Below are 25007 nucleotides of genomic sequence, written 5' to 3'. Positions count from 1 at the left end.
TTGGAAAATTTCGAATCGAATTTTTCCTAATCTTCGAAACGAATTCCACTTCGCCAAGTTCGATTCGCTCATCTCTAATTGTCACTCCTCACTGGAGGGGTACGAACAAAACGCACGGTTTCCCAAGCTGAAACCAGATGGGTATATGAGCTTGGCACACTACACCCTTTAGGTCATAATATTGAAATTGACGTTAACTGTTTCATCGCAAATAGTTAATTCATGGGATATTCTATACGTATTTTGCTATTTATTATACATTATGACCTTATAGTGCACATGAGATGCTATCACTCTATTTTTATTCCTTTACATATTAATATATATTTTATCATATTAATTTTTTAGATACATTAAGGATATTTATTATCTAAGTCATATGGATTAGGGATTTTTGCTTTTATCGTATTTAAGATCATATAATATTTTATTTGCCTGTTATTGAAACATCTTATAATTTTAATCATGAATTATAATATTTACTACTTTTATTGTATCTTATGGAATAATGTGTATGATACTGTTAGTTTTATTATCACTCATTTTGGCTAATGTTTATATTCACCGCTTCTTTGCCATGGATATTTATTTATTTTGGCACAAGCACCTATTATACATACTATATATATTTAACATAATAATTTCAATATGGGTCACAGAAACTATATTAACGTGGGGAGTAGTTTGCATGTTATATACTATACAATTGGGTGCTTGAGACGCTGCTCCTCTGACACTGACATTCTGTACACCTTCTTACTGGTGACAGGAGCAGTGCTTGCTCTTCCCTGTAATAGGGAATTGTTTACTTAACTTTACCCATGGAAAAATGGCTCCTGCAGAGCCGTGCATGCACTCCGCGGACTACAACAAAATGGCGGTGCCGATATGCGCAAGCTTGATTGCTGCACTAGGCTATATAAACAATGGAGGTCTGTCATGCTACTGTTGGCCTCCCCTCTGATGATGTGCTCTGCACGAAAGGCCTAAGGAGGAGCCAACAGAGCGTGACGTCACAGCCGCCTGGAGCCACGAGGAGGCCCGGCGTCTATCTTTATTAAGGGGTAAGTATAACTCTTTATCACTACAGAGATTTATGGAGTGTTTACTACCCTGTTTTATATATTTGCATCTTTGAATAAAGTCTTCAAAAATTACTACACTATGGGCACCTTTTTTGGCTCCCATTGGAGCTAATCAATTTCCAGGACATCCTATTGCAATCCACTACCACCAGAGGGAGGGAGCCCTGTACCCAGGCTGTGCACCCGTCCAACCTTAAGGGGACCTCTGGACCTAGCAGTTTAATTATACTTCACCAAGACAAGTTTACCTATCTTTAGGTGGAAGCTCACCCACTCCGCTTTCTTAAGTGACCCGGGTGGATATTGATTACATGCGCATTATCTATGCGCATCCGGTGAGTGTGCATTTTTATTATTTGTTCCTGCCACAACTTGTCTTGGTATCCTGCTATAACAAGTGGATCATCTTATATTTTATGAACTGTTCATTTATGCTTCTAGATATTTTTTGGGACATTTTATTATTCATTTATACTTTTTATACTCTGCTATTACTTAGCGCTGCACTTTATTAAGTGTTCTTGCATGGCAAGACCACTTACTGTTATCTCACATATATATTCTTATTATTATAGCCAAATTTACCACCCTAACTCCTCCCACAGTTTTTACACTACATAGGCAGTAATATACCGAAACGTGCGGATTGTTCCCAATTGGTGTGCTATTACTTTGTGGAACGTTTCGCCGAATGCTTCACGAAATATAGGCGTTTTTGTGGTGAAATTGTTCCCATAGGAATGAATGGCGGAATGTTCAAAACTAGAGTGGGAGCTGACAAAAGCTAGAGTGTGAGCTGAAAAATCAGGACATGATTTCTAAACTGCCATCACTCCCTCATTTTCAAGCCCACCTACACAAATCTTATATAACGTTCAACTATCCCTGCTGCCACTAAAAATGTCCACGGCTAAGCCATAGTCCTGATAGTTTTCACAATATGACCATTTGTTTGCAACTCACGCCGCCCATTGACATTCATTGAAACTCCACTCTAGCCACCTCAAATTTGAAGGGCAATTTCTAAACTGCGACTATGCCTTCATTTTTAATATTTCAGAGACATACTATGCATCAAAATGTAGGTCTGGGTCTTGCGATTCTCACAGTATAAAGCTCTTCACTGTAGGATTTATAATTTTAAACCTACAACCATTTGAAGATGGCAACCGCCAGTGAAGTGAGCAACTTGGAGCGGTTTGTTTTTAACCGCTCCTCTCAGCTTGCTGTAGAGTGAGTTGCCATAGGAACCCAGGTGTGTGAGCAGGCAGCAGAGTGACCAAAGCTACTCCGCCCACTCACAATATAAAGCTCTCCGGTGTAGGATTTATAATTTTTAAACTACAACCGTTTGAAGATGGCAACCGCCAGTGAAGTGAGCAAGTTAGAGCAGTTTGTTTTTAAATGCTCTTTTCTGCCCTTGCTGTAGAGTGAGTTGCCATAGGAACCCAGGTGTGTGAGCAGGCAGCAGAGTGACAAGCCACTCCACCCAGTTAGTCCGCCCACTCCAGTTGTAGACTACTGGTGGAGGCAAGAACACTTCACATAATTTCCCCAGAAATTGTAGCTTTTCTAGTTTTATTTATTATTCTATGAGGTTTGCTGTGATTACCTTGAGAGCATTGGCTGCTGATTTTAGAGCGCTCACTTTTTATGTATTTATATCTTAGTAAAAATTGCAATGTTTGTTGCCATTGCAGGGGTGTACCCAATTTTAAAGCGTGATATGTTTGGTATCGGTGTACCATCATCTTTTATATTTTTCACCAAAAAGATTGGTTTACGTATTGTGCTTTTTGTTGCATCAAAATTTTAAAAAAAATGTATTTTCCCCAAAAAAATCGCATTTAACAAATCCTGTGTGACAAAAAAAAAAAAGGCAAAACCAACAAATTTTTTCTCTAGGGTCCCTGCTTTAAAAATATATATATATGTTGCTGTACTTTTTTGTGAGGCCCTTTAGACGGGGTTCAAACAAAAGAGGAGCAGGACACCGCATTCCTGTGCGAATTACATGCAATGTCTTCGGTGTGATTTGAGCCATATATTTTGTATGGCTCAAATCACATCACATCCAGACCAAAAAGGTGCAGGACCCTTTTTTTCCACCACATCCATGTTGCATTCTCTCACCCATGCAATGTGATTTCTGGCAATTGCATCGTATTTTGTGATCTGTTTCGGGGTGTCATTATGCACAGGATACACAGCGTTTCCCGCACCGCATCAGTGTCAACCTGGTCTTAGGGTCCTACAAATGTTACTTTTGGAAAAGCTAATAAACAGATTGAAATATATAAAAAAAAAATATGTTTGGGGAGGGTTCTAAGTAATTTTCTAGCAACAGAAAAAAAACCCTGATTGTTACATAAAAACAAAAAGTGACAGAAAACGCCTGGTCCTTAAATGGTTGAAAAAAAAACTGAATGCATAGACCAGACTAAGCCTGGGTTATTATTATACAGGATTTATATAGTGCCAACAGTTTGCTCAGTGCTTTACAATATAAAGGGAGACAATACAGCAACAATACAGTTCAATACAAGAGGGTTAAGAGGGCCTGATCCTTGGAGCTTACAATCTAAGAGGGAGGGGCTGGTGGTACAAAAGGTAATAACTGTGGGAGATGAACTAGTAGATGGAATAGAAGATTCCGTTATTAGCTGAAGGTAGGATAAGCTTCCCTGAACAGATAGGTTTTCAAAGATCGCCTAAAAATGGGTGATAACCTGATAGATTAAGGTAGAGAGTTCTAGAGGATGGGGGAGGCTCTGGAGAAGTCCTGGAGACGAGCATGGGAGGAAGAAACAAGGGAGCTAGAGAGCAGAAAGTCGTGGGAGGAGTGGAGAGGACGGTTTGGTTCACACTGATGCGGTGCGGAAATTTGCAGCAGTTTCTGTTTGAATTCTGCACTGTGTCACAATCGCACCCCATTCATGCGAACCGCTGCGGGTGTGTGTGTTAACAACACCCCGAAATTGGTTCGCAAAAAGCGTTGCGATGTGCAGAATCGGATCGCATGGGTGTGAATACCCAAGTGATTCGATTCTACTGTGGACAAAAAAAGGTCCTTTACCTTTCTGGTGCGGATGCGGTGCGATTTGAGCCATACAAAATGTACACACGGAAGTCGCATGTGATTGCACAGGAACGCGGTGCAATTCCTGTGCGAATCACATGCGATGTGATGCACCACAGCAGTGTGAACACTGACTAAGGGTACCTAATAGCACAGCTATTTTCATTGTATTCCCCCTTTTATGGTATATCTACTACTCGAACTTAGGCTCCTCACAGCCTGATAGGCCTCGGTTGCCTAGACGACGCCAGGCGCCGCACGTGACCGGTGACGCGACGACAGGACGCAGGCAGGCGCTATGGGCGTGTGCGCGGACTTCCGGTTACGTCACGAGATTCTCCTCCAGGACCGAGGCGCACCGGGGGTAGCGGGATGAACCGAAGAGAGAGGCCGGCGGAGGCGGGGAGCCGCGAGTGACTGGGAACGATAGCGACTGGGCTTAGCAGCAGCTGTAGACGGAAGGCGGGGAGGTGTCGGACAGGCAGAAGAGGGGGAGCCGCCCTGCCGGGTGCTGGAGACAGGTGAGAGGAGGGGGAGGGGCGCTGACACACAATGAAGGGGGGGGGGCGCGACTGCTGGCACCCTGTCACCCCTGTGTGTGTACTGACCTGATCCCTGGCCACTGCCCTCTCCTCCTCTCTACAGTGGCTGGAAGATTGCATGGCTGGCATCCATGGCAGGATCACGGCACATCTTGATGGCCTGTATGTGTGTGTGTATATGTGTATATATATATATATATGTCTACAATGGGCTGATCTGTCATCAGATATATTAATATATATACATATATATATATATATATATATATATAATCCTCCCATTATTTTTTTTAAATCACAGCACGTCCAATAAAAAAATAATCGTTTTTATTGGCCGCACAAAGTTGGGGGACATTTGCAGCGATTGCACCCTGTGAAAAAAAATCTGATTGCTTTTTGAAGACTCTTTTTTTTTTTTACTTCTCCTGTAACCCCCCCGCCTTTGATCTCTTGGTAAGCCGCATTGAGGCTTCCAACGTATTGCCCGGCTTCGTCCTTAAAGCGGAGCTCCACCCTAAGGGGGAGATTTCTGCTTTAAGGCCTTGCCCCCCCCCTCCCCGTTCTGGATTGGAAACTTCGGGGAGCAGGTACCCGCTCCCACACTAGGTGATTAGAAGCGGAAGTTGTCCTCTCTTCCTCCCTCCCCGTAGTCTTCTGGGACACGCGACAGGTCCTAGAAGACTAGAAATTCTGAAGGACCCTCCGCACACTGGTATGTACCCTTTCCAGCAGACTTTGCAATAGAAAATAGGGATATTTAGTTCACATACATTGTAATTAGGGATGCACCGAAACATATCGGCTGAAAATAGATGCCGATAGGAAAAATTTAGCAGATACAGGGGACTGTGTGTACTGCAGATGTGAGGGGGGCAGCGGAGAAAGGCAGGAGAGGAGCAATGTGTACAGTGACTGGCTGTCACTATAGGTCAGTGCCGGTTTCTAAATGTATTTACCGCTTTTTTTTTTTTTATTTTATTTTCACTATAGCTCAGAGAATCAGCTGTCACTTTCCCCCAGCTAAAAGAAACAAGATTTCCTTTTAGTTTATTTCCCCAAGTTAAAAAAAACAATGTTTCCTTTTAGTTTCTTTTCTGAGATTAAAGAAACAAAGTATCCTGTAGCTCCAGGAAAATGACAGCTCATTCTGTGAGCCATAGTGAAGAAAAATAAAAGCCGGCAATTGCATGGAAAATCCATCACTGACATAGAGACAGCTAGTGAGGCAGCCTCTCTGTATACACTGCTCCCTCGCTGTATACACTGCTCTTCTCCTGGCCCCTCCTTGCACACACTGCCCCCCTACAAAGAGGACCTGTCACTCATATGCCATCACATTGTTCCCCTATGTGATAGCAATAAAATCATAAGTTAAATTAAAATATACGTGAAAGTAGAAAAAAGTACAAAAACAAAATTGGAGCCTCCCCACCCCCACATACGACGACGTTTCGATATCTGTTCAGTTTTCGGCCACATGCATTCTGAATTTTCAGTATCCGTTTCGGCACCAGAATTTTCATTTCGGTGCACCACTACTTGCAATACATGTTTAAGCTGGCCAACTGCGTCAAAGTAATCCCTCTATGGCCAGTCCTACTCTGCTCTGCCTACACAGATTCTACTGTGGACACAATGCCAATATAGGGGAAAAGACAAAATGGGGGAGAGCTACTAGGTTTAGGTCTGGTTACTGACCCACTATACTGGTCCCAGAAGACTTCAGGACCATTCACAAAGGCACAGAGCTACACGCACATGAAGCCACAAGCTGTCACAGCCGGGTGCCCACACTTAGGATTCTGGGAACAGGGGATGGCAGGTTAAAGTGGTAGTAAACTGCATACAGAAAAAAAACCTTGCAAGGTAAAGGCATAATATGCTAGTATGGAAAGGAGTGCCGATAACTGGCAAAGCTGACAGGGTGCATTTACACTGATAATCAGGTCACTGATCAACAGTGCTGCCTCCTCAATGCCCATCGGTGAAGAATAAAAATTACTTATTTGCAAAATTGTATAACCTCTACTAAGAAAAAAATTTTTTTTTCTTCAAACATTTCAGTCTTCTTTCAATTATTTATCAAAAGATAAAAAACCCAGCATGAACCCAGGTGATTAAATACCAACAAAAGGAAGCTCTGTGTGTGTCAATAAAATATATATATATGTCATATGGTTACAGTATTGCATGATCTTGAAATCGTCATTCAAATTGCAATAGTGCAGAAAGCTGAAAATTAATCTGGGCAGGAAGGGGGTTAAAGTGATTCTAAGGCTCCATGTACACGGGACACTTCTGAATGACAGAAACTGCTGGAAAATGTAGGTTGAAAAAGTCTGTTTAGCCGCATTTGCATACCGCGTTTATGTGCGTTTGCGTTTAGAAACGTTTTGTACAGATAACCTCAGGAGACCTTCCAAAATACCCAGAATGCACTGAAAAATAGTAAAAAATTAACTATATCAGACATTTTGAGAGAAATGGAGAGAGCAGAAGCAGAGAGAGCAGTATTTGTTGAGATTAGCTGTCTTTTTTTTTTTTTTTTTTTTTTTTTTTGTGTTTGGATGTGTTCCAGCTCATGTCTGTGCAGAAATTATTGCAGCAGTGTCTAACATATTTTCTTTCATGTGAAACCTCAAAGTATGGTGTACCGGATCCATTTGAGCACTGGGAAAACATTTTGCATGCATTTTTAATGATGTTAAAAGGCTCTGGACAGCATCTGGAAATGGAAGAGTTAAAAAAAATTTGCAAACGCTTATAAATGCGTTTAGCCGCATTTACAAGCATTTGGCATTTGAAATGCTGATAAAATCTACTCCTGAACGCAAGTTTTCTGCATCCAAAAAAAAAACTGTAAACTCGACTGCCTGGAAACAACTGTAAACGACATAGTGTACATGGACACATAAGAAAACTTTAGGGAGAGTTCAGGGACTGCTGAAACTAATGCAGAAAAGCTCCTAAACGTGAGTTTATCAACTGCAGTGTACATGATCCCTAAAGGTTGTATTTTTTTTTTTTAAAATAACAAACATTTCATGCTTAGCTGCTCTGTGTATTGGTTTTGCACAGAGCAGCCCCGATCCTCTTCTTTTTGGTTCCTCTGCTGGTGGTCCTGGCTCTTCCCCCCTGCCGAGTGCCTTTAATAACAAGCCTCTTTCTATGAAGGCACTCGAGCAGGCTTGCTCCCGAACTGCGCTCCTGTGAATGGACATTGTCCATTCACATACAGCATGGCTCTGGCCCCTGCTTTCTCCTTATTGGCTAACTGGCTGTGATTTATAACAGCAGAAGCCAATGAGGAGAGAGACCCGGAGAGCCGCCGCTCTCATGTACATTGCTGGATTGAGATGGGGCTTGGGTAATTCTTAGGGGGGATTGGAGGGGGAGCTGCATCCAGAAGGTATTTTACCTTAATGCATAGAACACATTAAGGTAAAGAACCTTCTCCCTTTAGCACCACTTTAACACATCCCCCAAACGCATAAAAAATCTGTTAAAAAAAAAAAACTGAAATAAAATCACAAAATGCATCAGAAAAACATCAGCCGCAACTTGTTATAGGTGTGAACCTGGCAATTTAGAATGTCCTGTACACACACTGCCACCATGTCTACTGTTCTTGTCTGCATAGGGGTTACCTGTGGACTGGTGTGTGGATGGCCAGCATAAGCAAATATGTATGTGTGTGTTTATTTGTAGCTTCTGTTATTCTCCAATCTCTCCGTCTTAGTCCCAGCACACAAATAGTGTTTAGGTGGGCCTCTGCTATATATGCTAATCCATGTATGTCTGTCTACAATGGAAGAAGCTTGTGAACCTATTGTATTGGCTTGTGTTTCTGCATGAATGGCAACTGACAAATAACATTTTGGATGTAGCACAACAATGATAGCCCCATATACTATTTAGAAATATAATGAATGACAACTGATACAATCTTCAGCACATTCACAGCTCTGGCCAAAAGGTTTGAGAATGACACAAATATTAATTTCAGAAAGTCTGCTGCCTCTGTTTTTATTATGGCAATTTGTATATATAGAACAGTATATACAGAATGTTATATACACTGATCAGATGAATTGCAAAGTCCCGCTTTGCCATGAAAATGAACTTAATCCCACCAAAAAACAGTTTCCACTGCGTTTCAGCCTTGCCACAAAAGAACCAGCTGATATCATGTCAATGATTCTTTCGTTAACACAGTTGTCAGTGTTGATGAGGACAAGGCTGGAGATTACTCTGTCATGCTGATTGGGTTAGAATAATAGATGGGAAGATTTAAAAGGAAGGGGGTACTTGAAGTCATTGTTCTTCCTCTGTTAACCATGGTTACCTGGAAGGAAACACATGCAGTCATCATTGATTTGCACAAAAAGGGATTCACAGGCAAGGATATTACTGCTACCAAGATTGCACCTAAATCGAAGACTTTTGGATGATGGCCTGGTGTCAAGAAGGGCAGCAAAGAATTCTTGTCTCTCCAGGAAAAACATCAGGGAAAGACTGATATTCTGCAAAAGGTACAGGGACTGGACTGCTGAGGACTGGGGTAAAGTCAATTTTTCTGATGAATCCCCTTTCCGATTGTTTGGGGCATCCAGAAAAAACCTTTCCGGGGAAGAAAAGGTGAGCTCTACCATCAGTCCTGTGTCATGCCAACAGTAAAGCATCCTGAGACCATTCATGTACGGGGTTTCTTCTCAGCCAAGGATTTTGCCTAAGAACACAGCCATGAATAAAGAATGGCCCAAAAACATCCTCCGAGATCAAATTCTCTCAACCATCCAAGATTAGTTTGGTGACTAACAATGCCTTTTCCAGCATGATGGAGCACTTTGCCTTAAGGCAAAAGTGGTAACTAAGTGGCTTGAGGAGCAAAACATCACATTTTGGGATAATGGCCAGAAAACTCCCCAGACCTTAATCCCATTGAGAACTTATGGCCAATCTTCAAGAGGAGGGTAAACGAAAAGGACCCCTTAAATTCTGACAAACTCCAAGCATTGATTTTGCAAGAATGGGCTACCATCAGTCAGGATGTGGCCCAGAAGTTGATTGACAGCATGCCAGGGTCAATTGCAGATGTCTTGGGGGGGAAAAAACGGGTCAGTACTGCAAATACTGATTCTTTGCGTAAAATTAATGTAATTGTCAATAAAAGCCTTTGACACTTATGAAATGCTTGTAATTCTACTTCAGTATGCCATAGTAACATTTGACAAAAAGATCTAAAAACATTGAAGCAGCAGACTTTGTAAAAATTAATATTTGTGCCAGTCTCAAAACTTTTGGCCACAGCTGTACAATGAAAAATAATCAGTTTGCCTTGAAGCGGAACTAAACCATCCTGTCCTTTTCAGCCAAGAAAGCTGCCATCTTGGTCTCAGTTTGATCTGCAGTTGCCTTTGTGCTGCACATGTGATCAGGTATGACTCCAGCCATTTGATGGTTTGACAGCTTGGTTGAGAACACATACAAATGTGACAGTTGGCATTCGAGGCATGCTGGGAATGTAACGGGTTTTTGAAACCGTTTAAATTGATGAGTTAGTTCTGCTTTAAAGTGATTTGTAAACCTTTTTATATATTTTTTATTTTTTAAATGTTATACTTTATTATTATTATACAGGATTTATATAGTGCCTACAGTTTGCTCAGCACTTTACAAAATAAATATACTTACCTGCTCTGTGCAATAGGTTTGCACAAAGCAGCCCTGATTCTCTTCCTCTGGGTCTTTATTACAGAAGAGATATGCAATGTATCTTCTGAAAAGTACTTACCTGCCTGCTCGCAGTCCTCTACTGAATGTATGCTGAGCCACACATTCGCAGTTCATCATCCATTCCCAACACGCTCAGGCTGTGCTGATATAACGGACTCCCATGTGCATGTGCAGGATGACAACATTTTGCCACCGTCCCATTTAGAGACTGAATATCTGGCAGCAGGAAATAACCGCAAGGGATTTACCATCACAGTGCAGGAATGAAGAGGTGAATACTTCTCTAGGTTTAGCTTCACTTTAAAGCAGAACGTGGAACAAAACCTTCTCCTTTTCAGCCAAGCAGGCTGCCATCTTAGCCTCTGTTTAATAAGCCCCTGTCATGGTGCTGCACATGTGATCCGTTGTGACACCAGACATTTGATGCTTTGGCTGAAAGCACACGCAAATGTGACCGCATTCCCAGCATGCTTGGAATGTAACTTTTTGAAACCGTTAAATTGATGGGTTTAGTTCCACTTTAAAACAGAACTGAAGGCACTTTACTTACCACTTTTCTAATGGTCCGGGTCCCTTGCTGGCATCTTCATCCCAGGTGCTACCCTTTTTGGGCATCTCCACTGGTCAGTGCGGGATGACCCAATGCCTGCGCATATTCATTCCAGCATACAATGACCATACTGGCGACGTAAGCTAAGGTACGAATGCACAGCTCGGTTTACGTGCTGCTGAAGACTTCTGGAAGGCAGGTAGGTGTATTTAATCATTGCATTTCTCTTCTGTGATAATAGCTTTCCTGCTCGCTGTGTGTTATAAAATGGCTTTAGTTCTGCTTTAAAGTGGTTCTAAAGGCTTAATCTTAACCTTAATGCATGCTCTGTATTAAAGTGGAATTTTAGTCAGAAAACTAAATCCTGCTAGATGACTTCAGTCTGGCCCCTTTTGCAGGTATGGCTACATAAAACATTCAAAATAAAAAATGCCTATACTGTTTAAAATCCATTTATGCATGGTCTCATCCTGCTGTGCACAACCAGAGGAAGAGTTCTTAATTCTCGGCACTGTGCTGAAAATCAGAGGCTGATCTATTGACAAATTCAAGATTTACTGCTGCTCAGGGGCTCTGGGCTTCAGCTTAATGGCAGCCTCCAGCAAATCGAAACAAGAACGCTGGAGGCAATTTACAGCACACACTAATTTTGGTAGCATAATTATTAATGTGGACTGTTCCCCGCTAATGATCATTTTTTAATTAAATCGTTATGGGTAAAGTTCCACGTCAACGTAAAAAGCCTTCTGTGCCACAGCATCCCCTAGCCCAGGGGTGGCGAACAAGTTAGACACAAAGAGCCAAAATTTTAAACTGTGAAAGTCAGAGAGCCACACCACGCAGTGACCTGCCAAAACAGACAAACACTCACACAAAAACACATAATTAAAACCATATTATTCACCATAACACTTTCTTCCCCTTACAAAACAACAATGTGTTCATTTCAAGGTAAGTGTCCACCTTCAACACACACATCAAATGCAACTTAGCCAGAGTTAACACATCAACTACCCTGGAGGTTGCTGTGGCACCTGTCTCTCTCTCTCTCCCTTCTCTCTCTCACTCTAACACACAAGTATACAAAAAAAAATTCTGAACTAATGGACTGCAGACACAGTACAGGAGATGACCAGAGACTGCGGACAGCACAGGGATGACCAGAGACTGCGGACAGTACAGATGACTGCTGACCTTTGGGGAGGTGGGGAGCGGGTACCTGAATTTGACAGGTACCCGCTCTTCCGCAGAGTTTTTGTTTGATCTTACCTGTTCCTCGATCCAGCCGCTCGCTGTCTTCCTGGCTTCTGTAATGGCGCTCGGCATGACAGCCGGGTGCCCAGTGCGCATGAACGAGAAGCACTTGCGCTTTGTGATTGGTCCGGCGGCTTCTGGGATCTGTCATGTGTCCCAGGTACCGCCTTACCATTCACAAAAAGCACCGCTTCTTGCGCATGCGCACTTGGCACCCGGCTGTCATGCCCAGTGCCCACACTACAGAAGCCGGGAGACAGCGCGCCGCTGGATAGAGGAACAGGTAAAAATAAGAGAAACATGAAACTTGGCAGAGAGCCACAGTATACATAATATGATAAGAGGCAAAGAGCCGCATTCATTTTGGCCGGGAGCCGCACGCGGCTCGAGAGCCGCGTGTTCGCCACCCCTGCCCTAGCCTCTCCCTTAGGGCCAGTGCATACTACATGCTTTTCAGTGTGCTTTTTTTGTGTATCCAAAACGCACAAAGGAGGTTGTATGGTTGTCAGTGTCATAGTTCACATCAGTGCTTGCAGTTCCAGTGTGTTCCAGTTGCAGGGAAAAAAAGAACAATCTGCATTTTTCCTGCACAGAACTGTACTGGAACGCATCAAAACCCCACTGGAATGCACCAAAAATGCACTGGAACGCACATGTCCCTATTTAAACTGAAGAAAAAGATGGGAAAAAACGCACCGGAATGTCTAAAAAAAAAAAGAATGCAGAAACGTATCCGGAATACCTCTGGACTGCGTTTTTTATAGTGTGAACCAGTCCTTATACTTACCTGAGCCTGATCTCGATCCAGTGCTGTGCCCGAGAGCAGTGGCTCTCTCCCTCATCACAGAGTTGATTGATAGTAGTGGGAGCCAATGGCTCCCACTACGTGCGTGCAGGTTTCCAGCATTTAAGTTTGGTTCCGCTTTAAAACAGAACAAAACCCCTTGATTTAATGGTTTCCCTAAACATTTAGAGTGTATTCCAACACCCTTCACTTTTTTTTTTTTCAATTTTGTTATTTTGCAGCCTTATACTACAGTTATTTAAATTCACTTTTTTTCCCATTAATCTACACTCAGTACCCCATAATGACAAAGCGAAAACAGAATTTCAGATGTCTGTGAATGTATTAAAAAATAAAAATCTGAAGTATCACATTGACATAAGTATTTAGACCCTTTTCAACAACACTTGAAATTTAGATCAGGCGCTGCCCATTTCTGCTGATCGTTGCTGAGATGTTTCTACACCTTGATTGGAGTCCACTTGTGGTAAATTAAATTGATGCAACAAAAAACAAAATACGTGCAGCGCTGAAAAAAGTACCCGCATGAATAAAAGTGCAGATATCTACATATGTGTAACTAATGTGACTGAAAACGTCACTTAGCCCGGGTTCACACTGATGTGGTCAAGAATTTGCAGCGTTTTCTGTGTGAATTCCGCATCGCGTCAGAATCGCACCCCGTTCATACGAATCGCTGTGGGTGTGTATGCTAAGTTAACACCCCAAAATCAGTCTGCAAAACACGGTGCGATGTGCAAAATCAGATCACATAGGTGTGAATACCCATGTGATCTGATTCTAGTGCAAAACCAAAAGGGTCTTGAACCTTTTTGGTGCGGATGCGGTGCGATTTGAGCCATACAAAATGTATGGCTCAAATCACACCTCACACAATTCGCATGTGAATTGCGCAGGAATGCGGTGCGTTTCCTGTGCGATTCGCATGCGATGTACTGCACCACATGAGCCTGAAAGTGTAATCCAACAAATAAATATAAAAAACAGTGACAGTCAAAATGATGTGTAAATCAGAAAGTGAATATCTCCATTATTAGTGCTTCATCTGTGTATATTGCCAAAGAGTGAAGTCTCCTCTAAGGGAATCCACCACCACTATGCATTCATCAGAAATAATAAGATATTGCGCCTTATGAAAAACTGCACAAATCGCTCATTAAACCACAGTGACGCTACAGCCGGTGATGTATCTGAAATTCCCTTGTTGCCGTTCTCAATTCAAGCTTTGTAATCGACAACCTTCTAGCCAGACACTTTATTGACCGTACAGACAACCCTGATGATGGTGTTGAATAGCAGTGCTGCCTTCCCACCAGGACTACCATAGATTTTGTTGGTACTGAAATTAAATTGATTGGAAAGGCACACTCCTCTCTATAAGGAATCAGGAAAACAATCCATAGGAACTGCCTGCAGAGCTCAGAGACAGGCTTATTGCAAGGCACAGATCTTGCAAGGCTAAAAAAAACAAACATTTTCTGCTGCACTGAAGGTTCCCAAGAACATAATGGCCTCCATAATTCTCAAATGGAAGACATTTAGTATAACCAGGACTTCCAAGAACTGGTCGCCCTGCCAAACGGAGCAATGGGGGAGAAGGACTTAGTAAGAGATGTCACCAAGAATACAATGGTCACTCTGAGCTCCAGAGATCCTGTGTGGGGAATGGGCAAAGTTCTAGAAAGACAACAATCACTGTAGCCCTCCACCGATCTAGAGTGGCTAGATGGAAGCTTCTCCTCATTGCAAATCACATGAAAGCCCACTTGGAGTTTGCAAAAGATGTTGGGTGCTAACTCAGCACTGTAGATATGAAAGCCTCAACTGTTCCCCTAAGTCCCCTTACCTTTTTTTTTTTTTTTTTTTGGATCATGATGGGACTGGACTGTCAATCGGCAGGCAAAGACGTGGACACCCAAAGAAGGGCCACACCGCATGTAATCAGAAGACGGGAGAAAACTCAGGACTGGAGTGTTACATGACCACAGCTAATAATTCTCTGTAGATACACTATAAGGCCTATGTACAGGGAAAACTTTTTTTTTTTATTTTTGGTTTTGAAGAGTAGGGAATGATTAAATTCTCTGTTAGGTTTTATTGTAGGCTTTATTGTCCTATACTTGGCCTGGTGATCACTGTCATAAAAGTAGACGGTAAGAGGGCCATCATTTTTGAGTTGTCACTAGATATGATGGTTTTCCAATTGGAATCCCTGTACTGGAGACATCTGTATGAGAGCGGAATTCCTCCCACTTCCTGAAAAGGGGGACAGGAGATAAAGGAAAATCTCCCCAGCTGGACACAAATGTCAGAACATAAAGAGAGAGGGGTTTTACTTGTCTACTCTATCTAAAACTAAAGAGAGGCATTATCTATACAGACACTTTGGTCATTAGAATATGTATCCTAGCTTCTGAAAGTAAAACTTCAGCCAAATATGTTTGTTTTTCATGGATAGAACCTTTTAAGATTTATATATTTTTCACTGTCCACACTGGGAAGATTTCGCCATATGATGGACAGGCCAGGAATTGAAAATTCCGTAACGCTTTTCCTTGGAACAGAACTGAAACCAGACAAAGTTTGTAACATTTCTCCACTCTAACCAAAAAGCAAAAAAGAAAAATTATAGGATGGGGCTCCATATTTTCAGCTGGCGTCCAATTTAAGGGCTCTTTCACACGGCCGTTCTGTTCTGGTCCGCTTGCCCATTATTCAGGCGGACCTGATCGGAACCTCGATTCTCCTCCGTTTACACTCGCCAACATCCGATCCGCCAAAAAGGGATGGATGGGGATCCAATTCCCCTTCCATCTGTCAGATCGGGTCAGATGAAAATGGACAGGTGGTCCGTTTTCATCCAACCGCCCACTGAGGAGCATGAACTGCTCTGTGTCTGCTTTGCAGCAGCGGAGTGGACACAGAGCTGTCATTCGCTTGCTTAGTGGGGATCAGCGGAGAGATCTCCCGCTGAGCAAGTGGATCTGCTAAACGGGTCCGCCCCGTGTGAAAGGACCCTTAAGGTACATTTTAGTCTAAACTAAAAATTGAAGTTTGAGAGCCTTTTTAGACTATGGCATTGCCTCAGTGTTCAGTTTTGTATGTGGTGCATTGCACTGCTATTCTTTGTGAATGGTATCCCAACACAGTGCAGTATCACTGCAGCACCTAACACACTGCATATTGCCGTTGCTACGTGGCCCAATACAAATTAATAGGTTGCAAGGACCATCAGCCTCACATAGTTGCTTAGGCCTGGTTTAGATGGTTACTGTGTAGTAATGTCTGCAGCCTTATGTAGCAGTGTGATGTACAACCTCCAATTTCAAAATAAGTTGAAATGCTACATGAAAACAGAATGAAATGATCTGCAAATCTCATAAAGCCATATAATAGTCACAACAGAAAATACAAAACATATCAAATGTTTAAACTGAGAAAAATGTACCATTTTAAGAAAATAAGGTAATTTTGGAGTTGATAGCATCAACACATCTCAAAGTTGGGATAGGGCCATGCTTACCACGGTGTAGCATCCTGACTTTTTTCATCAACACTCTGGGAATGGATGAGATCAATTGTTGGAGCTTTGGGAGAAGGATTCTGTCCCATTCTTGCCTGATATAGGATTCTAACTACTCAACATTCCTGGGTCATCTTTGTTCATTAATTTTTCAATAGCACCCTTGTGCTGTTGTACTACAAAGCCATGCTGTTTTCATATATATGCGGTATGTGGTTTAGCATTGTCCTACTGAAATATTAAAGGCCTTCCTTGCTTGTATGTGTGTTGATCATGGCCACAGTCCTTCCTCCTTCAATCTGTCAACCCCTTGATGCCGACGTCACACAAATATGCAGCCTCACAGAACTGGGCTTTCCCATGGGGCTGCATATTTGCATAACTGTCCTTGTGCTGGGAGCGCGCTGCACAGCACTTTCCCAGCACAAAGACCAGGGTGTCACTCAGAGCCCCGGGTCCCATTCCTGGGGACTCTCGATTCCAGGTCACATGATCACTGTGATAGCCTCTGATTGGCTATCACAGTGATCAGTCACTGTATAGCCCGGGCCCCCTTGTTTGTTTGTTTTTTCTCTCTCTATGAATGGAGGAGAGAAATCTCTTTAATTCCTGGCATAGAGGGAAATTAAAGAATTTTGTTAAAAGAAAAAAAGATAAATATTAAAAAATAAAGAAAAAATACCTTGATCAAGGTTTGATCTAGTTCAGTGCCAGGGTAAGTGTTTGGGTCAGGGTCACAGGTTAACCTCCCTAGCGGTATGATTATTTCAGATATTCGGTGCTGAAAGCGGTACCATTTTTTTGCATGGAAATATGTGTTTTGTTTTGTTTTTTTTATTGTAGGCCTGTAATTTAGGAATAACTCACTGAAATCTGTCCGAACAAGAGTCTAGTAAACATTCCGGATATGATAAAACTTGAAACACAAAATCATAAATTATAATTTAATAAATAATCATAAAATAATATAATAATAAATTTAATTAAATAATATAATCAAACCAAAAACACTGAAATTTGAAATATAGCGCCAAGTTCGCACATCGCTGAGCAAAGTCGCAGAAACTTTTTCAGTGTCTGATGACAAATTTCTCCACGAATCATCACTCAGTTCTGCAAGTGGTTCTGATTTACTATCGCTGTTCTCTAGCTGGTCTAAAACCGCTTTTGACATAAAGGGATGCTTTTTGGACGCCATGGACTTTTCTAAGTTTCCAGGCAGAAAGAACAGTAAAAATGTAGGCAGGGCACAGGACAAAGCAGTAGGGACAAAATGTATGTGAAATGTTTTGAAACAGCAATATTTTACTATGTAATAATCGTTTTTAAAAAAAATGAAATTTTTTTTAAATTTCAAATTTGCCGCCGGTTCCGGTGCCCATACGTCCCGACGTCACAGGGACCAGAACACGGATGCCGGCATCGGCCGGAGGAGATGGCCGGGGACGCTGCAGGTGACGCATCGCGGGAGCGAAGGACAAGGTAAGCACTGCAGGGACTCCCTATGCAACGCTGCATGGTACGCCCGAGTGTAGCTTGGGGTTACCGCTTTTTGGTACTGAAACTCTACCCCGAGCTACACTCGGGAATACCACTAGGGAGGTTAAGGTCAAACGATCAGGGTAAAAGGTCAGGTTTACAAAAAAAAATTGGTATTCATGTCAGTGTCTTTGTGTTTTAGGTAAGCAAAAACCAAAATGCACACTATTGTTTCTGGGCTGTACTACGGGTACAAATAACATACACAAATAACATAAAGATCGCTGCGATCGTCAAGAGTTGGAAAATTTATTTTGGATTGTTCTTTGGTGGTAGGTTATGGTAGTAACAAGAAACACACATCTAAATTAAAAACAATTTTTTTTTTTACTATTTTGGGCCAGTTTTCCTTTGATGGAAAAAAAAATCAGGAGATATCCATTACCATTTACCACCAAATGAAAGCCCAATTTGTTCTGAAAAAAACGCTGTATAATTCACCTAGATGTACAAAGTAGTTGTGATGATATGTACGTTTTTACTAACACGTCAATGTTGCAAAATTTTGCTTGTGCGTTAATATTTGTCTTACCTTTAGGCCTGAAGGGGTAAAATTAATTAAAACTTGTTCTTAAAAAAAAAAATATATATATATATATATATAATGTGCTGCTTTTTTAAAGTGGTTGTAAACCCTTACATATACCTAGTGAAGTGACTGAACTCAAATCCTCCTACATAAGCTGTACCTGCCTATCTCCAGCTGTCTCTCTCCTACATCTTTTTAAAGAGCAGACTTTACACAGGGTCTCCTAGCTCCAAAAAGCAGGGGGCGGGAGCTGAAGTTATTTTCAGCGAGGATAACTCTGAGAGCTGATTGGAGGAAAGTGACACACCCCCTTCACACAGGTCATGGGAACAGAGCTGAAGTTGTCAATCACAGGCTCTGCCCAGCTCTATTTTATTTTGATGGAAGGAAAACCCATCAGACGTGACTTATGCTGATATTAGAGGAACGAGGCAGCAGAGAGGAATGACACTAAAAGCTCTGGATTGAGACAAGTACACACTATAGAGGGGATATGCTTTGCTCATATTTTAAAGTGGTTCTAAAGGCTCAATGTGTTTTTGTTTTTTTTGTTTTGCTGGTTTTTTTTTTTAGCCTTCATGCATTGTATGCATGAAGGTAAAAATAACCTTCTGTGTATATGAGCCCCTGTTAACATTTACCTGAGCCCCATCCCATTCCAGCGATGTCCATGAGAGCTTTGGTTCTCCAGGGACTCTCACTCCTGAATGGCTGAGGCAGCAACGGGAGTCATTGGTTCCCACTGCTATTATTCATAGCCAGTGAGCCATTCAGGAGAGAGATGGGGTGCGACTGAGCCACGGCTCAAGAGCATTCCTGCTCGGGTACCCCATGGCAAGCTGCTTGCTATGGGGGCAACCAACAGGAGGGAGGGTCTAGGAATGCTGCGGGTGACCCGAGAACAGGAGGATCCCGGCTGCTTTGTGCAAAACCACTGCACAGAGCAGATAAGTATGACATGTTTGGTTTTTTTTTTAAACAAGACTTTTTAGTATCATATGTCTGAAGTTGATCACTTTAAGGCAATGCATATTAATGCAACTCAAAAGTGTAAATTCGCCCTGAAATAAATATTACTATGTATGGAACACAACAGACTTGTTCTCAGGAAATACTTCTTCATGCTACAGGCATCTGGTAATGCTGACAAGGTTGCAATATTGTGGGCCTTGTCACAACGCCATGGTATCTCTACAGCTTTGATTTCCCATAAGCGCATCTGTGAAAAGAATAGCTGTGTTTACCTCTGTCCCCAATAGATGGTGGTAAGGTCACACTGATGGTAGAAATTATGGTGGTTGTTAGGTCACACCCCCCTGTCCACCCAGCGGGGGGTATCTATCCCCCTCCTTATAGCCTGATTTCTTCACCCTTGCACTTGTGTGAATTGTACCATTAAAACCATTATTATTATACAGTATTTATATAGCGCCAACAGTTCGCTCAGTGCTGTACATTACAATGGGGGACAATACATGAGACCGTACAATAATACAGTGCCATACACAAGGGGTTCAAGGGCCCTGCTCATTGGAGCTTACAAACCTACTTTATGCCTTTTTCGGATTAAAAAAAAAAAGCACTGGAACGCACGTGGTGTGAACTAGCCCTTAAAGAAGTGGAGCAGTTGACAATCAAGGCACTAAAGGGAGAAGGCAATGTTGCTGAATTGAAATGAATTCAAGCAGTGAAGACTAAAAATGCTGGAATATGTGTGTCTAGGCACTCCTGTTCCTATTATCTCATCTCTGTAATCCTGCTGTGTGAGATTTGCTGATGTCACTCCTGTGCTGTTCACTGCTCAGGAGGCCCAGATATGAGGCTCAGGCTCATCCTCTAGGTAGCCTCTTCCCTGTCATTATTTGTGTGAGCTACAGCACACCACAGTGATGGGGCAGTAATGATGTTCTGCATTCCAGTTATGTAGTGTAGACTGGGCATAGGTCCCCCCCCACTGCATTGTTTATGCTCTCCCTTCTAATGTGCCAGATGTGGGTTTGATGTTTGACCGCTGCCAAGGCTGGCGGGATGACCTGTTTTCCAAGGAATTTTTTCCAGTGGGCTTGGGAAACTAGTGGTTTGGACTTGTGTAGCCTTTTAGTTGTCTATGGCAGTGTTGCTCAACCTTTTTTCAGTCATGGCACCCTTTAAATTTATGGAGTCTTAAGGCACCCTTTAAAATTATGGATATTCTAAAATGGGGTGCCTCAAGACTGTCCATAATTTTAACGGTAATCCTATTCTACAATGTGAAAACGATTCTAATAGTTTTATATAACGCAGCAACATCCACACACACATAGGACACCCATTAGAGGTGATTTATTCTTCCAAAGCAAATACACTTTTGCACACTGGTACTGACTAGTATTCCAATGTCTCTCTTCTCCCTCAGTTTTTCTCCATCACTGAGCTGATGTGACCCCAGCACTGATGGAGAGGGGCAGGGGAGGGTCAAACTAGGATGCTGTGCAGGCAACTGACATCCTCCTTATCAACTGATGATGTCATTGGTTGTCAGGATGCTGCCAGCTTGAAGGTCATAATGATGCACAATAGAAACCCGTGGCTTTGTGTAACTAAAAGGCAGGCTTGTTCCACCAGCTGGCTTGTATACAAGTTTTGGGCAATTTTTAGACATTTTGTCAAGGCACCCCTGAAGAAACCTTAAGGCACCCTGGTTGAGAAAGGCTGCTCTATGGTATCGAGAATGTTTCCATCGGTGTGAGTGATTGTAGGATAACCGTTATTACACGTGTGTTGCAGTTCCAGAGTCTCGTATTCTGGTTCTGACTGTTAAAGTAAAGACCCTCAAGTATACTAACAGCAGTGAAAATACAGTCATTTCTTTTTGTTTGTGTCACAACTCCTTTTTATAGAATTGCATAGGTCTCAAAGCTCTGATAAAATGGTCAGAATTGTAGGAAAGAGGGCATTAATGATTTGGTAATATTTTCATTAGTGCTGAGTAGATGGTAATGTTATTCAAAGGTGGACTCCAGCAAACAATTAAATACACCAAAAAAATACACCCAAGGGAGCTGTTTTGCCCACCAAAGTCTTTGGCTTTCTGTGCATTCACTTTTGAGGTTTACACCGTTCTGCCATACAGCACAATCCTGGATGGCAAGGAAGTCGTTACAATGTGAGCGAACAAAGAGGAGCGCCGTGGGACGCAGAAGAAGCAGCTGAGATTGTGTTTCACAAATCAGCTGCAGGGACACTGCTGGAGAAGGGAGCAAACTGAGAGGCAAGTTTGCCGTAATGTGCTGATATGCTGTATATACAGAGAGCAGAGGTGTGGGAGGGTCACAGCAGGCTCCACCCACTACAGGCTTCCTGAAACAAACAATAGGAGTGGGCAGATACAAGACCAGTCATCCTGCACAATGAGAGAGAGCAATAGTGAATGTTCTGTGTTACAGGAAGCTCTTGCACATCGGCAGAGTTTGTATGCTTAACCAGTTCCCTACTGCGCTATAGCCAATGGATGGCTACAGCGCGGTTGTCTGGTTCTGGGACGACGTCTATGGACATCATTCCAGAACACGCCCCCTGCGCACCCCCAGCAGGACGCCGCCGGTGATCGCTGTGTCCTACAGACACAGCTGATCATGGGGTATGGTAAACTGCCAATCATGGCGGCCTTTTACCACGTGATCAGCTGTGTCCAATGACACAGCAGATCACCGGGTAAATACGGTTGCCGGTTATTGGCTACACTTTCCTCACACTGTCACAGCGTGAAAAGTATTTCCTATAACTGGCAATTGTCAGAGAAGTGATCAGCACTGATCATTAGGGCACTGATGATCAGTGCCACCCACCTGTGCCCTGCAGAGCTGCCTATCAGTACAGCATCATCAGTGCCCATCAGTGCTGTTTATCCGTGCCACCTCATCAGGGCCCATCAATGCTGCCTATCCATGCAGCCTCATCAATGCACATCCGTGAAGGAGAAAAATTACCTGTTTGCTAAATTTTATAATAGAAACAAAGAAAAAAAAAATTTTTTTTCAAATTTTTTCCTCTTTTGTTGTTTGTAGCGCAAAAAATAAGACACCCAGTGACGATTAAATACCTCCAAAAGAAAGCTCTATTTGTGTGAAAAAAAAGTATAAAAATTTCATATGGGTACGGTGTCACATGACCGTGCAATTGTCATGTAAAGTGTGACCGCTGAAAATTGGCCTGGACAGGAAGGGGGTATAAGTGCCCTGTAGGCAAGTGGTTAAACCAAAGCACACCTTTTCAAAAGAAATAATAAATGCACTTTTTTGCAGGTAAAAAAATGCATTGTTATTTTTTTTAAGCAGCCTGCAGATCATTACACCTGCAATCAGCAGATCCCTGTGTGATCTCAGGCTTCTGCAGACTCTCGGGATAGCTGTCTGCCCATTTCTTGTACGGGCAGGCAGTTACTGGAGAGCAGGAAGAATTGATGGACTAGCAGAGTACTCACCAGCACACTCATAGTTCCCTAAGAGCTACACGCCATCAGCCTCAAAGGCTGTCTGTACTTGTCTATTCATTCACAAAACTCTTTGAATGAATGAATGACGTGGCCATGTGGGCAGAGCCCTGCATGGCTGTGCTGTAGTCAAATTGTGACAGCGGGTGCTGAAAGAAGATTCCCGGCCGCTGTCATGAGGAGGGGAATAGGGGAGGTGCTACAGGAGTGGGAACATGATACATGTTCCACCCTAAAAAAAAAACCTGGTGGAACATGTTCTCAAAGGTTAACTTAACCTTGCTGCACAGATCTACACAAAGCACAGCAAAATTCAAGTAAAAATACAATTGCCTCTTGTATTTAGATATTTTCTTATCCACGGGTTCAGCTTTAATGTACAGCATGCCAGTCAGCACTGTGTATTATAAGCCTTTCAAGTCATATCATGTCAGCATTTCCAATTCAGGATTTTTTTTATTGCCCTCGTCTGTGACCCTTTTCATTGGCAGATTTCAGCTAAAAATCATTAAGGTTTGGATGAAGCCACTGGGGAAGACGCTCGTGCAACCATGAGCCGAGGGAAACGGGACAACAACTTCTCTGTCTTTGAAATTGGAGATTCCACTTTCACAGTTTTGAAGCGCTACCAAAACCTGAAGCCCATTGGGTCAGGAGCCCAAGGGATAGTATGGTAAAGACATTTTTTTTTCTCTTATTCATTTACTCAGTGTCTGTTTGCATTTTATGAAGTGTTTGTGTTGTGTAATTTTTTTTCCTCAGCGCTGCATATGACACTGTTCTAGAAAGACATGTTGCTATCAAAAAGCTGAGTCGACCGTTCCAGAATCAAACCCATGCCAAGAGGGCGTACCGGGAGCTTGTGCTCATGAAATGTGTCAATCACAAGAATGTAAGTTCTTCAGAAAACAATCACCTCTGGGTGATTATATGAACTAGAAGGATTTTATTATAGATTTTCACTTCTTTTTTTTTCTGTTCTGAAAAATGTTCACCTTGGCTAGTTCGTTGGTGAACTGAGTGGAAGAATATGCCTTCCTTCTCTCTACCTGAGCACAGTCTGTCAAAATAATAAACTTATGAAGGCATAGAACAGTGGTTGTCAGCTTAGGCGTGATGTAGGGGGTCTCAGCTGTGGTTCCTGATTTCATGTAGGGGCTGCACAGAATATTCATTATATTTAATACCACATAGGACTGCTTGAGACTACAGGGTTACTAAAGAAAACAATCAGAAACTGGAAACCTGATACAGGTTTGGATAGTGGATAGTCAGAGACTGTTAACATGTTATATGAGTCTGCAGGTGCCTATTAGAAGCGATGGGTCCACAATCTGTTGCTGTAGGACACCTCAAAAGCCACTGAAAGTCAAATACCAGCAGTACACAACTATTTATTTTAGAAAAGTCCCTGAGGCTCGCCCCAATTCATTCCTTGATTGGAACCTCAGCAGCATACAGGATGGCACATTGTATTGCAGTAAAGGAGTGCAGAGGTTATGAGAACAGTCATGTGCAGAGGAGGAGTGCAGAAGGTATGACAATAGTCACTATGTGTAGTATAGGTTTGCCAGGTGGCATGACAGCACTCGGTGCAGGGGAGTAGTGGGGACTCCAATGAGATAATCAGTAAGAAAACTGTGTGTGTACTGGAAACGTGTCAGCATTGCAGAGCTGATATCATCTGGAAGGGGTGGACCTGAGAGGAGACACATACTTTTCTGCTACATTAATTTCTTGTAGCCAAAGCTCTTCTAGCCGTGTAAGGAAAAGTTCAAATTTTTTCCTTCTAACACATTCAGGGGGAGGGATTGAAACTAACCAGCCCTGTTAGCAGCGTAATTACTTTCCACCCAGGCCACTTACTTTCTCTCCTACATGAAAAATCATAATT

The 25007-nt window shown here is 42.4% G+C and overlaps 1 protein-coding gene across 4 annotated transcripts in view; it reads left to right on the top strand.

Annotated features, from left to right (window-relative positions):
• Positions 1–4469: 4469 nt before the first annotated feature.
• Positions 4470–25007, top strand: part of LOC149457487 (mitogen-activated protein kinase 8) — a 66337-nt gene continuing 45799 nt past the window's right edge. For all 4 annotated transcript variants that reach the window (XM_089683717.1, XM_089683718.1, XM_089683719.1 and 1 more), the window contains exons 1-3: positions 4470–4685; positions 23605–23786; positions 23876–24005. In XM_089683717.1, the coding sequence (XP_089539843.1) occupies positions 23665–23786; positions 23876–24005 (252 nt within the window). In that variant the 5' untranslated portion in view covers positions 4470–4685; positions 23605–23664. The remainder of the gene's footprint in view (positions 4686–23604; positions 23787–23875; positions 24006–25007) is intronic.

Source organism: Staurois parvus, unplaced genomic scaffold (genome assembly GCF_062004578.1).
Source record: "Staurois parvus isolate SC_StPar_1 unplaced genomic scaffold, SC_StPar_1.0 ptg000320l, whole genome shotgun sequence".
NCBI classification, from domain to species: domain Eukaryota; kingdom Metazoa; phylum Chordata; class Amphibia; order Anura; family Ranidae; genus Staurois; species Staurois parvus.
This window is presented reverse-complemented; position numbering and strand designations above follow the sequence as displayed.